Genomic DNA, 13,120 nt, shown 5'->3' on the forward strand with positions numbered 1-13,120 from the left:
AAATATTGTTTGTTTGTTGTTGTTGTTGTTGTTGTTGTTGTTGTTGTTGTTTTTTGTGTAGAAAACACTCTAGTGTTCTTTTATTTATTAAAATCCAAAGTAGATATCCATTCCTCATTCATATTACAATTTTACAATGCGACTGTATTTACCTTGAACCATGCATCTCGTTTCTGGTGTTTGTAGTCAAGTTGGACGAGTACACTTCCGGCCCTTGAATCATCAGCTTTTTTGAAGACATCCCCAGGAATAAGTTTACCATTACCTATCACATTGTACCATCTTTTATCGGTCATGTTATACCAATTACATGTCTAAATGAAGGACAAAACTTACACCAATTTCATACTTGGTAAAATTGATTGTTCTTTCTCTCCAACACTGAACCCTTGAGAGTCAGCCAACTCTGGACTTCTCTCTCTCTCTCTCTCTCTCTCTCTCTCTCTCTCTCTCTCTCTCTCTCTCTCTCTCTCTCTCTCTCTCTCTCTCTCTCTCTCTCTCTCTCTCTCTCTCTCTCTCTCTCTCATGTATCCAAGTACACAGACAACAGCATGTGCATGTACATGTACGCGCGCGAACATCTGCATGCACACGTACCTGTAACCTAAGAAACGGGAAAATCTTACGGAAAAATCAAACACAGTAAAACAGTAGTTGAACTTACGTCCATAAACAGTCTTTCTCTCTTTCGTCTAATCGTTTCTTGCTGTTCTACTAAATTTATTAAATCTGAAAATGTAACATACAGCACATTAATACGTACAGGATACGACATCCTGGTTACTCTCGTGAAAACGAATACAATATTGTTGGTTTTTATACAGCGCTTTCCCACTCTGTGCTCAAAGCGCTTTACAATTAGAAAGAAAGGTCACCTTTCCACCGCTTCAGAGAATTGCATCGGCATTGTTTAGGCAAAGGTTGAAAAGGCGTGAAGCACTGTTTACTTCCCATCACCGTCACTGACAGACCACAAAAACATGGTTTGTACGGATTTCAAATTATTGAACAAGCACATAAAGTGTGTTAGTTTCGTTTGTCATGAGTTAAGAGCGACCCATTGCATTTTACTTTCCAAATTGAAAATCGTATTTTAGCATAAGTTGATAAATGGAGATGGGAACCAAACTTGATTAGCTAATTTACAAAAATGCAATCAATTAGCACTGTCATGTGGCAGTCCAACGTAGAGTTCTAAATAATTTATACATTTTATATTTGCGAATATCACAAAACGCTATGAGAATTTTCAACCTCAACAATTCATGGCCTGTTCTTTTTATTTTATTTTATTTCATTTCATTTCATTGAATTTAATTTTATTTCTTATTTTGTATTTTTTATGTTTTATATCTTATTTATGTGTTTGGGGTACGTAATGTGATCAAAATGGAATACGTGAGTATACGATAAATTCATCATGATCAAAGATATATCTACCATGAAATATTCAGAGACATCCCATGGTTGTGTTGGCTAAAATGAACAAATACCTCTGTATCTACAGCTTTCTATGTTACATATATCCAGTCAATATGTCAACGAGTTGCGAACGGAAAAATGTCAACATTGTATGAGACAAGATATCACGATCGTTGATCGTCTGTAGTGTACAAGCAAACTGACACCCTGCAAAATGCTCTCTCTCTCTCTCTCTCTCTCTCTCTCTCTCTCTCTCTCTCTCTCTCTCTCTCTCTCTCTCTCTCTCCCTCCCCCTCCCCCTCTCTCTCTCTCTCTCTCTCTCTCTCTCTCTCTCTCTCTCTCTCTCTCTCTCTCTCTCTCTCTCTCTCTCTCTCTCTCTCTCTCTCTCTCTCTCTCTCTCTCTCTCTGTTTTACCCCGTTTTATCATGCATTGCATTGAATACAAAACGCAACCTGTCCACAATTATCGCGTCTTTGATATGAGTACACTACTTGAAAAAAAGGTCAACTTACCTTGTCGACAAGAGGCGTTGATACTTTGAAGGAAATCATACACAAGTAAATAGTCTCCTCTATCGTTCTTACTTTCCTCACTATCATCAAGCCGTAGTTCTGGTGTATGTGTCACATGTTCAGGCTCACGGTTTTGGTGTTCGTCAGAATGCACCCCGCCATAGATAGTATCCGATTTTATCCATTGCGTCCTTGTGGATTCATTTTCCTCCGGCCCTTGTTCTTCCACATCTGTCGCAATTCTCGGTTTAAAATCAAAGTGGTGAAAATATAACGTTTCTATGGCAACCAGGAACACAAGCACTGCTATAATGAGATAGCGCAGCTTAAAGTTTCTTATTATTGTATGTGCCTTTGGAAATCCTGGCATTATGAATGACTTTTTGACTAATACGAATCCACACTTGCGTATGTGCTCATCGCTACCTTGCCAATTGCGAGAGATCGAATAGTCCTCTCGGCTGTTTTTAACCCAAACTCTTAGTACGGTGATCCGACACAACTGACGTCATTACTATGCAAATTTAACCCTCCTGGGTCCATGAAACAATCAATGGCCCTCGATACCCTTGCCCCATCAACCTGCAGCGTCTCGTCACATACATTACCATAGAATAATAACCAGCTGCAGCCCGAACACGCATGTCCGTGAACAACGATGTTGTGCAATTTTGTTGTGCCATATTGGACAACTGTACTAGTCGCCGGAGTGTGACTTTGATAGGAATTCGAAGGCGACACAATGGCACAGTTATCACAGGGGGCAGCGAGCATGTAACTGATTGATCGATCGATCGATCGATCGATTGATTGATTGATTGATTGATTGATTGATTGATTGATTGATTATTTGGTTGAATGATTGATCGATTGAATGATCAATTTTTGTGGTGCAATATAACTTATTTTGTGCGTGATATTGATCAGTTCACTCATCTTCTAGGGAATTTAGTTCGTTCAGTATTTAGTTATAGCCGTACTGACACTGGGGACGATTTTGCTGTTTTCGTACATAATCATAATGTCGGCTTTCTTTTTAAGTATTGGGCAAAGAAAATTAAAAATTGAGCTCATTATGGAATCCCTAACTCCTACTGCTACATTCTAAATGTTCGACAATGTGATGTTAATTTACGCAAATGTCCCCTCCGGGCTTCCATAGTTAATCACCTTATCGTCTAAATTCTAGTATTTTCTACGGCGCGTATTGGTGGGAAGTACCGTGCTTTGTTTACAAGCATCAAAGCCTGCCTTCATTTCTCACTGATGACATGCGACAAGCCGTCTTTTTGTTTGTCGGTAAGTTAGGATATTATGCATGATTCACACTTTATGCCACAGACAAGTAAGAAACACCGTTATTTGTTTGGTTCCGGTTACCCGACCCCACCTAGTTTTTCACGCCAACCCTAAACTCTTTTTTCGGTATTCGAGAAAAAAAAATAAAATCGCGAAAATCGTGAAGTCTCGCAAGAAATAGTGGGTGCGTGTCAGACTTATCTCAGATAGGGTAAGTCGAGATTTTTTTTAATTTTATCTTTTTTAATTGTTTTTAATTTTGAAAAATATTGCTTTGACCCAAAACAAACAAACTGTCGGTCAGAATACCCCTTCTGTGATAGTTTGATGAAATATGTAGACATGACTGGGGAAAGAAAATAGACGTACATGAAGGTCAAGAAGATAAACAAATTGGCATCTACATGTTTAGGGTCTGACAGCTTAAACTAGGATCGGTCGGATTAAACACATTTTTTTTTTAATTTTGCCTAATTTCTGAGGTGCATATGAAACACACATAAACATATAGGTTGCTTGGTAATGTATTGTTTGCCTTTGTATTGTCTTGCAGTTGTTTTGGAAATTAATAAAAAAAAACTTAAAAAAAATATAGGTTGCTTGGTGTATTCCTATTTTATTCAGTATTGATAGGAATGTGAACACAATCATTGCTTGTACAGTTTCTAGGTAATAAGGCAGCTCCTTCTGCCACACACACACACACACTTGTTAGGGGTGAGATCAATAGTTCAATGTAGGATAAAAACTAAATTCTTTAACTTTGGGGTGGGATGGTGTTTTAGCCATTTTAGTTCTCATCCTACAAAATTGATTGTACTTTTTATGGATGTTTCTTACCCCTAAATACAATCATTTCTTTTAAAAATGTCAAATTGAGAGAAATGGAAGAATTTTTGCTATAGTAAATGCATGGCACTTAAAAATAAAGTAAAGTGTCAGCAAAAGAACTATATTTTACTTACTACATACTGGCTTCATATTCATAGCACTACATACTACTACATACACTGGTTTTATATTCATAGTACTACATACTACTACATACTGGTTTTATATTCACAGCACTACATACTACTACATACTGGCTTCATATTCATAGCACTACATACTAATACTGACTGTGCATTTGAAGCCTTTTTCAATTTTGGCCAATTTAGATTAGGAGGCGGGGCATAAGTACAGAATTTTTTTTTCCTTCCTTGAACTATTGATCTCTCACCCCTTACAACGTTATTAATTGGGAGACGTTAGCACCTTGTTTTGTATGTTATTTCAGTTAGTTTGCAGACACATAAATTTGTTGATTTCAATACACAGTCTCAAAAGAAAAGAGTATAATGTGCAGAAATGAATGAAGTATACAGCTATCCTTTATCGGTAGGTAAAATATGTCAGGTATAAAATTCATACAAAATTATTTTATTGGTGTAAAAATAGTTAACCTGGTGTAATAATGCAAACATCTGTGATTTATTGTGGTACTGTAAAGGTGTTTATTTTTGGCACCTGGAAAGTTTGGCGGAATGGCAATTTAGGATGTATGAGGTGCACTTTAATCCTCTGTCTAAAAGAGGGGTGTCTGTTTGTACACACAAAAAAATAAAAGTTGGGAAAAACAGGATAATTTGGCAGACAGTGCAAGAGGAAAGTAGACTTATAAATAACTTGTCTGGCTGGCTGGCTGTATTCAATGCAACTGTGACACTTTTCACAACAACTGAATACAGAAAGATGACAACTTGAAATGTACGTTAGCAGGAGTTATTTCTGCCGAAAAGGTTTTCGTGCAAATGCAGCTGAAATAAATCAAGTGCCGAACAACATACAACCACAGTATTTGATAAATTACATCTTTCATCATATCCATAAATACAATGGCAATCAAATTATGCATCACATCATAACTGTATCTTCCATACTACATATTTTGAGATCACTTTCATAAACAAACTATTGGCATAAGAAATACATGTCACATGATCTTGTTATAAACACCAATCAACATCACTGTCTTTATCCAAAGACCAAGACAACATTATGTCATTGTGTTTATAATGCAATACAGTGTCTCATTCAAGTGCCACATGCTGAGTTTTTAAGTTGTTTGTTTACTATGGTAAAAATACATAAAACTTCATTTCAATTACTCTGGTGTACTGCTATTGATGCACTCCTCCAATGGCATTAAAAACCACCTTCTAACTTTATTAGCATTACCTTGGTATTACCTTGGTATTTTAGTATACATATAATAAATTATGTATTTGAATCTGCCTAAATACCCAGTATGAGTTCTGCCATCATCCATGTCTGTAGTTTGTTTATTGGGTAGTCACAAAAATCATTGCGAGGGCACCACAAATGGGCATGTCGAAATCATTGTTTACTTTGTTCATCTGGTTGTTACAGCATGATTGGATAAACACCACCAAGTGATGAAATACACCTGGTCATCGTCCAATCATTGTTTACAATCATTGTTTAGTTTGTTCATCTGGTGTTACAGCCTGATTGGATGAACAGCATTAAGTGTAGAATTATACCTGGCCATTATCAAATCATTGCTAAGTTTGTTTATCAGCTTGTATAGCCTGAATGGATAAAAAAAAACTCCAAGTTTTTTAAATGCACCTAGTTGCATCTATCAGCCTGGTTGGATAAACAAAGTGATGAAACACACTTGGTCATGAATAAATCATTACTGAACTTGCTCATCTGATTGGACAATGACTACCATGGGCTGAAATACACCTGGTCATCGTCCAATCACTGCCTAGCTTGTTCATCTGATGACAACATTTCATCCTGTCAAAAATCTGTTTCCTTTAACAAATATATATATATATATCTTACAGAATCTTATGTACGCATGGATGTGTGTAAGTGCAATCTGTCTAGCTTGGCTTGTAATTCTTTAAATTTAGCTAAGGTGAGTTCTACGTTTGGTTGACGTCCCATGGCTTCTAACTCTACATTGTAACTAGCAATGGCATCCAGACATCGACTGGTGAAAGCTCTCCTGTCAAGATCAAAAAAAAAACGGTTAAAGAATCATCAGATATTTACATAACTTATAAAAAGGCGAAAGATTGACAATGTACAGACATATTGTTACAAGTTCAACTGAGTATTGCTTTGTGGGCATTCTAGGGTATGGAGGACCCAGGGAGTGGGGGTGGGGGTGGGGGTTGGGTGGGGGCTGTAAATTTGAATATGAAGGCATACATGGTCACATGATAGGTTTAGAAACAGTTTTCTTCAACTTCAATGAACTAATAAAACCAGAGAAGTATCTGTTAATTATATCCCATTGTAGTGATCCCTGACTATTGTGTTTTGGCATTGAGGTGCCCTGTCTTCTAATATAGATAAACATTTCAAAGAAAAATTCCTCTTCAAGTGTTGGCTATCAAGAAATGCGGTACAAAAATTATTTCTGTTTGAACAGTATTAGAAATTGAATAAGTAGAGGCTACCTAAATTCCCGATATATTTTACAAAGCTGTGGTATTTATACATCAGTTACTTTAAAATCGATAAGATAGGCAAATATACTGGTATTGGTTTTTTCCTAAGCTGCACGTACTCTCATACATATACTGATTACAATACATGCAGACAGCCGTTACTGATGTTCATTCCATCATAGTCAATGGGTATTGGTCTTAGTTCCATTTACTAGAACACTTCTGTAACTTCTGAATGGGAGAATTGTAACTCCTTGTTGCAAGCACATGACACACTTGTCAGTATAAGTAAACACTTCTATGTCAGTCTTGTTCATGGTGTGTTGTTTGGTATAGAACAGCTGTGGTGAGAGATGCACTTCTGAACACAGAAGTAATACTATCTTTTGCACTTTACAATTTATTTGATATAGGTCTATAGCCCTGATCCCTGTATGTGCAGGAAGAACTGTGTGGACTGCGCAATGAAATGCCAAAAACTCCTCCCCTCCTTTCATGTAAAATTCTCCAATTTGATTCAGACTGATTTTCGTGTTACTACACAGGTACGAATATACCCAATCTGATTAAAATCACTGAATGTTTTTACAGCTGAAATACTTCGTAGTTGTCAGTTGGCTGTGTCCACAAGTAACGCCATGTTGTTTGTTGATATTCAATGCATATGCCCATGACAAGTAAGACACAACCTGATTGGCTGTGTGGCTCAGTGAGCAGAAATTCGTTTGTATGGGTGCCACTTCACATGTAGAGGAGGCGATCAGGCTAAAAACGTAAACATGTACTACAAAGGTCAATTCAAGCTAAATAACGATGGTAAAATAGCAATGAATGATTAGCTGACATCTACATTGGATTTTAATCAGATTGGAATATACCTAAATATCGTGAAGAATGACAAACATTACATATTCACAAAGAGGAAGTCACATTGGCAGATCAGGTCAAAGGTCAAAGATAAAATCAGAGTGACCACTTACCTTTCATTCTGTGGTACATATGATGGGTGATCTACATACAAGGTTAGAAGTAAATGGATAGCCTCCAGGACATGTAAAGGTCTTCTGGCCATCTGCCAATAGTTATCCTGTGGACCACAAACAGAAATATTACATACCTTTTACGCAGAAAGTTGAATATTACAACTGATTTGAATCCAATAATTATGCTAATGTGATAATTTGAATCCAGCTTCTTGAAAAAGGCTGCTGAGGAGTAAAACTAGATGAATGTCAGAACTGTTTTTGTCCTTATTTATTGCTGAATATTACATGTTGATGACGTGTAAGCTGAGTCCTGTCACAATTTTTAAATCAAACTGTTTGAATACCACGGTTTGGAATTAGTATTACTACTGCAGACATCAGATTGTGGACGAACAGAACCTGTTACACACAGGGAAAGTAAACAACTAAATTGGATAAATAACACTTGGCACAGCAGAGGATGGAACAGCAGAGATTTGTATTACAAACCATGGTTTGATAAGAACAGTTTTATGGCCTCTTTTATGTGTACATGTAATACCAGGGGAGTGGAAATTTGTTTGTGAACATCAACTATTACGTAAAGTGGCCATAAAACCATTTTATCAAATGATGAAATGTAATACAAGTCTCTGCACTTCCAATATGCTGTGTCAAGTGTTACTAATCCAATTCAGATGTTTACTTTCCCTGTTTGTAACAGGTTCCATTTGTCCATAGTCTGATGTCAGCAGTTGTAACTTATAATAAGGACTCAATAGAACAAATTGTTTAGAACCAAATATTTCAATAACTATTTTTCACATTCTAATTTTAGTCCTAGGCAATAGGAGCCTTCTCAAAATATTGCTTACTGTTTTTAATGTATGTTATACTAGCTGCATTCAAATACATTGTAACTATTAACCCTTAGATTAGAAATGCCATGCGTTTGGATAGTGTAAAGCATGTCCTCGGGCCCTATCTGGCAGGAGAGTGTAAACACTAGCATAGTAATCTATAAGTTGACATTTGCAGTTTGTTGAGATAGTGAAAAGACTTGCATGGCCTCAGGGTCCTAACTAATATGATAGTGTATACACTACTATGGCAACCTATGGTTTTTTATTTTAATGATTATTACCTTGGCTTTGAATAAACAATCATAGAGTTGGTGTAATGTTGTCAATGGTATATCAAGCTTTAGGAAGGTCATAAAAACCCATGTCTTATCCCATTCTAATTGACATGTCTTCTTCTCAAGGTATTTCATCAGAAATTCTGTACATGGGGAAAAACAAAAGACATTTAGAACATATAGTCCAGTCAATCTAGCAGACATGTAGGCTGAATTGGGACATACATGTATGTTTACACACAGAGCAATAACTGGTACTATATCATGTATCCATATGTTTACACACAGAGCAGTAACTGATACTATATCATGTATCCATATGTTACTGAGCAGAAGTTTACATCCTAACGACTTCTCAACTCCTATGTAAAGGAAATAAACCAAAGTCAACATGGTAGTTGGAGCTTGGGATGGATAATTGCATCATGTTTGTCAACAAACAGTAAACATTTTATATGGGACATGTATCAGATGACAACTAAAATTTAACAATACTGTCTGTTTCATCAAGTAAACCAAGCTAACTGTGGGTACTCCAAATCAGAACCCCCCCCCCCTCCCCCCAATTTTGTCCACATTTACTGATCGTCTTGAGTAGACACCTATAACACGTATCTATGGGGAAGTACCTATCTGATGATACTCCTAAACAGACAAACCCACACTTCGTCCACAGTTATTGATTATCTTGAGTTCAAGTTCAATATTATGTTCAAGTTCAACACTTACCAATGGGGAAATATCTATCTGATGACATGTAGATTCTCCCAAGACCTACTATCTTGTCTCTTAGGGATGCTATCCTAGATGTCATTGATTTGTCAAAGGAATTTTCCAGGTCTGTAAGTAAGAAACAAATGAAAATATTAAGCCTTCCTATATATTATGTACGAATTAACTAATAAATAATTAATTACGAATTATCTTCTTTTTTTTAGAATGCTTATTCTAAACTTTTTTGCACTAGGAAGTGCTCTCCGTGACATTTTCTTTTTATACAGACATATATATATATATACAAAAATATACCCACACAATTCTTCAGATTTCAATTCATGTTTTGGACTATGTTGTGACAGGGTCTATATCGAAGACTCACCATTACACCATTGTGGATTTTCAGAGTCAGCATACATGTATGCAGGGGCTCCATGTAAGTAACCATGCTTGAGTCATTACTCAACGAGGATCTCTCCTCCCCTCCCCCTCCTGTCCCCCCCCCCCTCCAGCTCGAAGTTCACACTAGTCTTGTGAGTGAGACATAGTTGAATGATACAGCCTAGCAATAAAACAACTATACTGGCATTATTTCGACTGAAACTTTATGGTAGTTTGATTATTACGTATTATGACAACTGACCTTGTTGTATGATACGTTGCCATAGTGACTCCACCATTGTTGGGTCATAGTGACTGGCACAGTGTACAATAGCTAACCGACTTTCCCACAGTTGGAAGGGCTCCGCAAAATCACTGAACAACTGTGAAAAGATAAAACACAAGTAAATATTGCTGTATGGAAAAAACTAAGAATCCCAAAATTGTGATGAACATAGACTGGCAACTAAACTTTCCAACATCTGGAAGGGCTTGGCAGAGTCACTAAACAAACTGTGAAAAGGCCTGGGGAGAATCCAGATTGTTAGTTAAAATCATACAGTGGCACCCACTTTTCTATAAAGTGAAACAATTGAAAGTTACAAATTCATGGTCTGGGGAGAACCCAGATAGACCTTTGCCGGTTCTAAGATGCATTGCGCGTCTCTCCATACAATGCCTTGTATTCTGTATGCGCGGAGGGGTTTACACATACTACTCAGGGGGATGGTTGTCACATGACGGTACACTGTGTTTACCCGTAAAATCCCACTCTGTCATCAATGGCATTCAGTTTTTGTTCTATAAAGTCACCCATAATTAAAGAGGTCAACATGTCTTACCATCATTTCCTGATGAAAATGTTATTTCAAATGTAATAAAGACAAAACAAGACTAAATCTAACAACATAATCGACGTCCTCTCACGCAATGCATCCTGGAACCGGAAAATCAACTATTGTTAGGTGTGTGGAACCCACCACTGTATAAAAGACAGGTGAGAATCCTACATTCAAGTTATATGATCTTGGAATTGATATTCGGCAAAAATCAAACATCAGTGAAACAATTGGAAGTTGGCAAGTATACTTAGATTGCAAACTGGCACTTGTCTTTAGTTTAAATAGTGCTGGAACACTAGCCATACTAACCCTAGTAATATCCATGAGTTCAGCATTCAGCTGGGACAGGGCAGTTTGGACTTCTTGCTGGTTGGAAGTAAAATTTGTTATAGCTTCAAACACCTTCAGTTGAATACGTGCGACCTGCAATGTACAGAAAGTTGTGGTTTCATAAACACAGGCATAAATTCACAAGATTACCACTGAGAAATATTAAATGTCATGTGAAATATAAAGAAATTTGTGGTCTCATATAAACACAGACATACTTTAAAATTTTTTTAAATACTGTGAAATACTAAACTTTTTATTTGGGACGCAATATTCATATTATTTACAGAATTACCATATAAAATTTAAATTTAATCAATTCTGCAATCTATTCAAATGTTGCTGTGTATCACCTAGCAACGATATCATTCACTCATTAATTGTAAAATACAGATGGAATTTTTTTTTAACTCCCACTCAAAGAAATCAAAGTTTATAAAGTAGATGACATTTATGACCTTTGTGTGACCCTGGAGTAGTATGTCAGATGTCATATTTGAATAAATTAATAAGCCTGTCCATAATACAAAGTCTGATCCAGATCCAATTCAATTTATCTGTCCATACTATAAAATCTGATACGGATCCAATTCAATTTACCTGTCCATACTACAAAGTCTGATCTGGATCCAATACGTTTTACCTGTCCATACTACAAAATCTGATACAGATCCAATTCAATTTACCTGTCCATACTATAAAATCTGATACGGATCCAATTCAATTTACCTGTCCATACTACATAATCTGATCCGGATCCAATTCAATTTACCTGTCCATACTACAAAGTCTGATCTGGATCCAATTCAATTTACCTGTCCATACTACATAATCTTATCTGGATCCAATACGTTTTACCTGTCCATACTACAAAATCTGGTCCAGATCCCATTCAATTTACCAGTCCATACTACAAATCTGATCTAGATCCAATTCAATTTACCTGTCTATACTACAAAATCTGATACGGATCCAATTCAATTTACCTGTCTATACTACAAAATCTGATCCAGATCCAATTCAATTTACCTGTCTATACTATAAAATCTGATACGGATCCAATTCAATTTACCTGTCCATACTACAAAGTCTGATCTGGATCCAATACGTTTTACCTGTCCATACTACAAAATCTGGTCCAGATCCCATTCAATTTACCAGTCCATACTACAAAATCTGGTCCGGATCCAATTCAATTTACCAGTCCATACTACAAATCTGATCTAGATCCAATTCAATTTACCTGTCCATACTTGTGGTTAATTCCTATCTAATTCGAATTAACTGATCCGGATCAAAGTCTACCCTGGGTGGTGGTTTTGATCCAGATCAAAGTAATTCAAATCAGATCGTGATTAGGTTGGCCCGGTGTGGACAGGCATGTACTCGAGTGAATTTTAAAATTGTTAAAATACCAATAATTATACTTATTAATTTGAGGTTAATTTTATCCATAGCAGTACAGTAACAGGTTGAAATTATGACTAAGTTAGAGGTCACCAATTTTTGAATGCAACCCAAATATCAATTAGATTATATTTATTGTACCATACATGTATTATCTGTATAGCTACACACACAAGTTTACCTGTAGACTGTAGGTGACTCAATACATCTTACAAAATAAGTCATTATATATCTGACAAAGTAGTTTAAAACATGGTCCAGTTGCATGCTAGTACAGCTTTGATAGCATTGCATGTTACACCCTTTGCAAATCACCAGATTAATAAACCTCACTGGAATGAATACAAATGTAGCTTTCACTAGTAATAACTATATCCAGCCATTCCATAATTATTCCAGGATTGCTATGAGCTTTACGGTTTTAGGTTTAAATTGATCTATGTAAAACTATAGGTATAAAAGTACTGCTCAGAATAACACACGAAAGCCATTAAAACTTAGCACAATATATATACAACCTTATTGATTTATACACATGATACTGTTGCCATGGCAACTAGGAGTGCCTTCCTACCTACATTTTCTCTTCAAAGTCAACCAAAAATGCAAATAAAATTTATTACTAACTATATAACT

The 13,120-nt window shown here is 36.3% G+C and overlaps 1 protein-coding gene and 1 long non-coding RNA gene across 2 annotated transcripts in view; both read right to left on the reverse strand.

Annotated features, from left to right (window-relative positions):
- Positions 1 to 244: 244 nt before the first annotated feature.
- On the reverse strand, positions 245 to 1,958 carry LOC144436310 (uncharacterized). Its single transcript, XR_013480947.1, has 3 exons — positions 1,936 to 1,958; positions 665 to 729; positions 245 to 314 (listed from the first exon to the last, which is right to left on the reverse strand). It is a non-coding gene; the product is annotated as an uncharacterized LOC144436310 (long non-coding RNA).
- A 1,997-nt stretch (positions 1,959 to 3,955) lies between these two features.
- Positions 3,956 to 13,120, reverse strand: part of LOC144436309 (nuclear pore complex protein Nup155-like) — a 32,260-nt gene continuing 23,095 nt past the window's right edge. Inside the window, exons 29-34 of the mRNA XM_078125064.1 lie at positions 11,057 to 11,170; positions 10,168 to 10,288; positions 9,537 to 9,647; positions 8,814 to 8,950; positions 7,685 to 7,791; positions 3,956 to 6,256 (exon numbers count right to left, since the gene is read on the reverse strand). Of these exons, the coding sequence (XP_077981190.1) occupies positions 6,097 to 6,256; positions 7,685 to 7,791; positions 8,814 to 8,950; positions 9,537 to 9,647; positions 10,168 to 10,288; positions 11,057 to 11,170 (750 nt within the window). The 3' untranslated portion in view covers positions 3,956 to 6,096. The remainder of the gene's footprint in view (positions 6,257 to 7,684; positions 7,792 to 8,813; positions 8,951 to 9,536; positions 9,648 to 10,167; positions 10,289 to 11,056; positions 11,171 to 13,120) is intronic.

Source organism: Glandiceps talaboti, chromosome 6 (assembly GCF_964340395.1).
Source record: "Glandiceps talaboti chromosome 6, keGlaTala1.1, whole genome shotgun sequence".
In the NCBI taxonomy this organism is placed as follows: domain Eukaryota; kingdom Metazoa; phylum Hemichordata; class Enteropneusta; family Spengelidae; genus Glandiceps; species Glandiceps talaboti.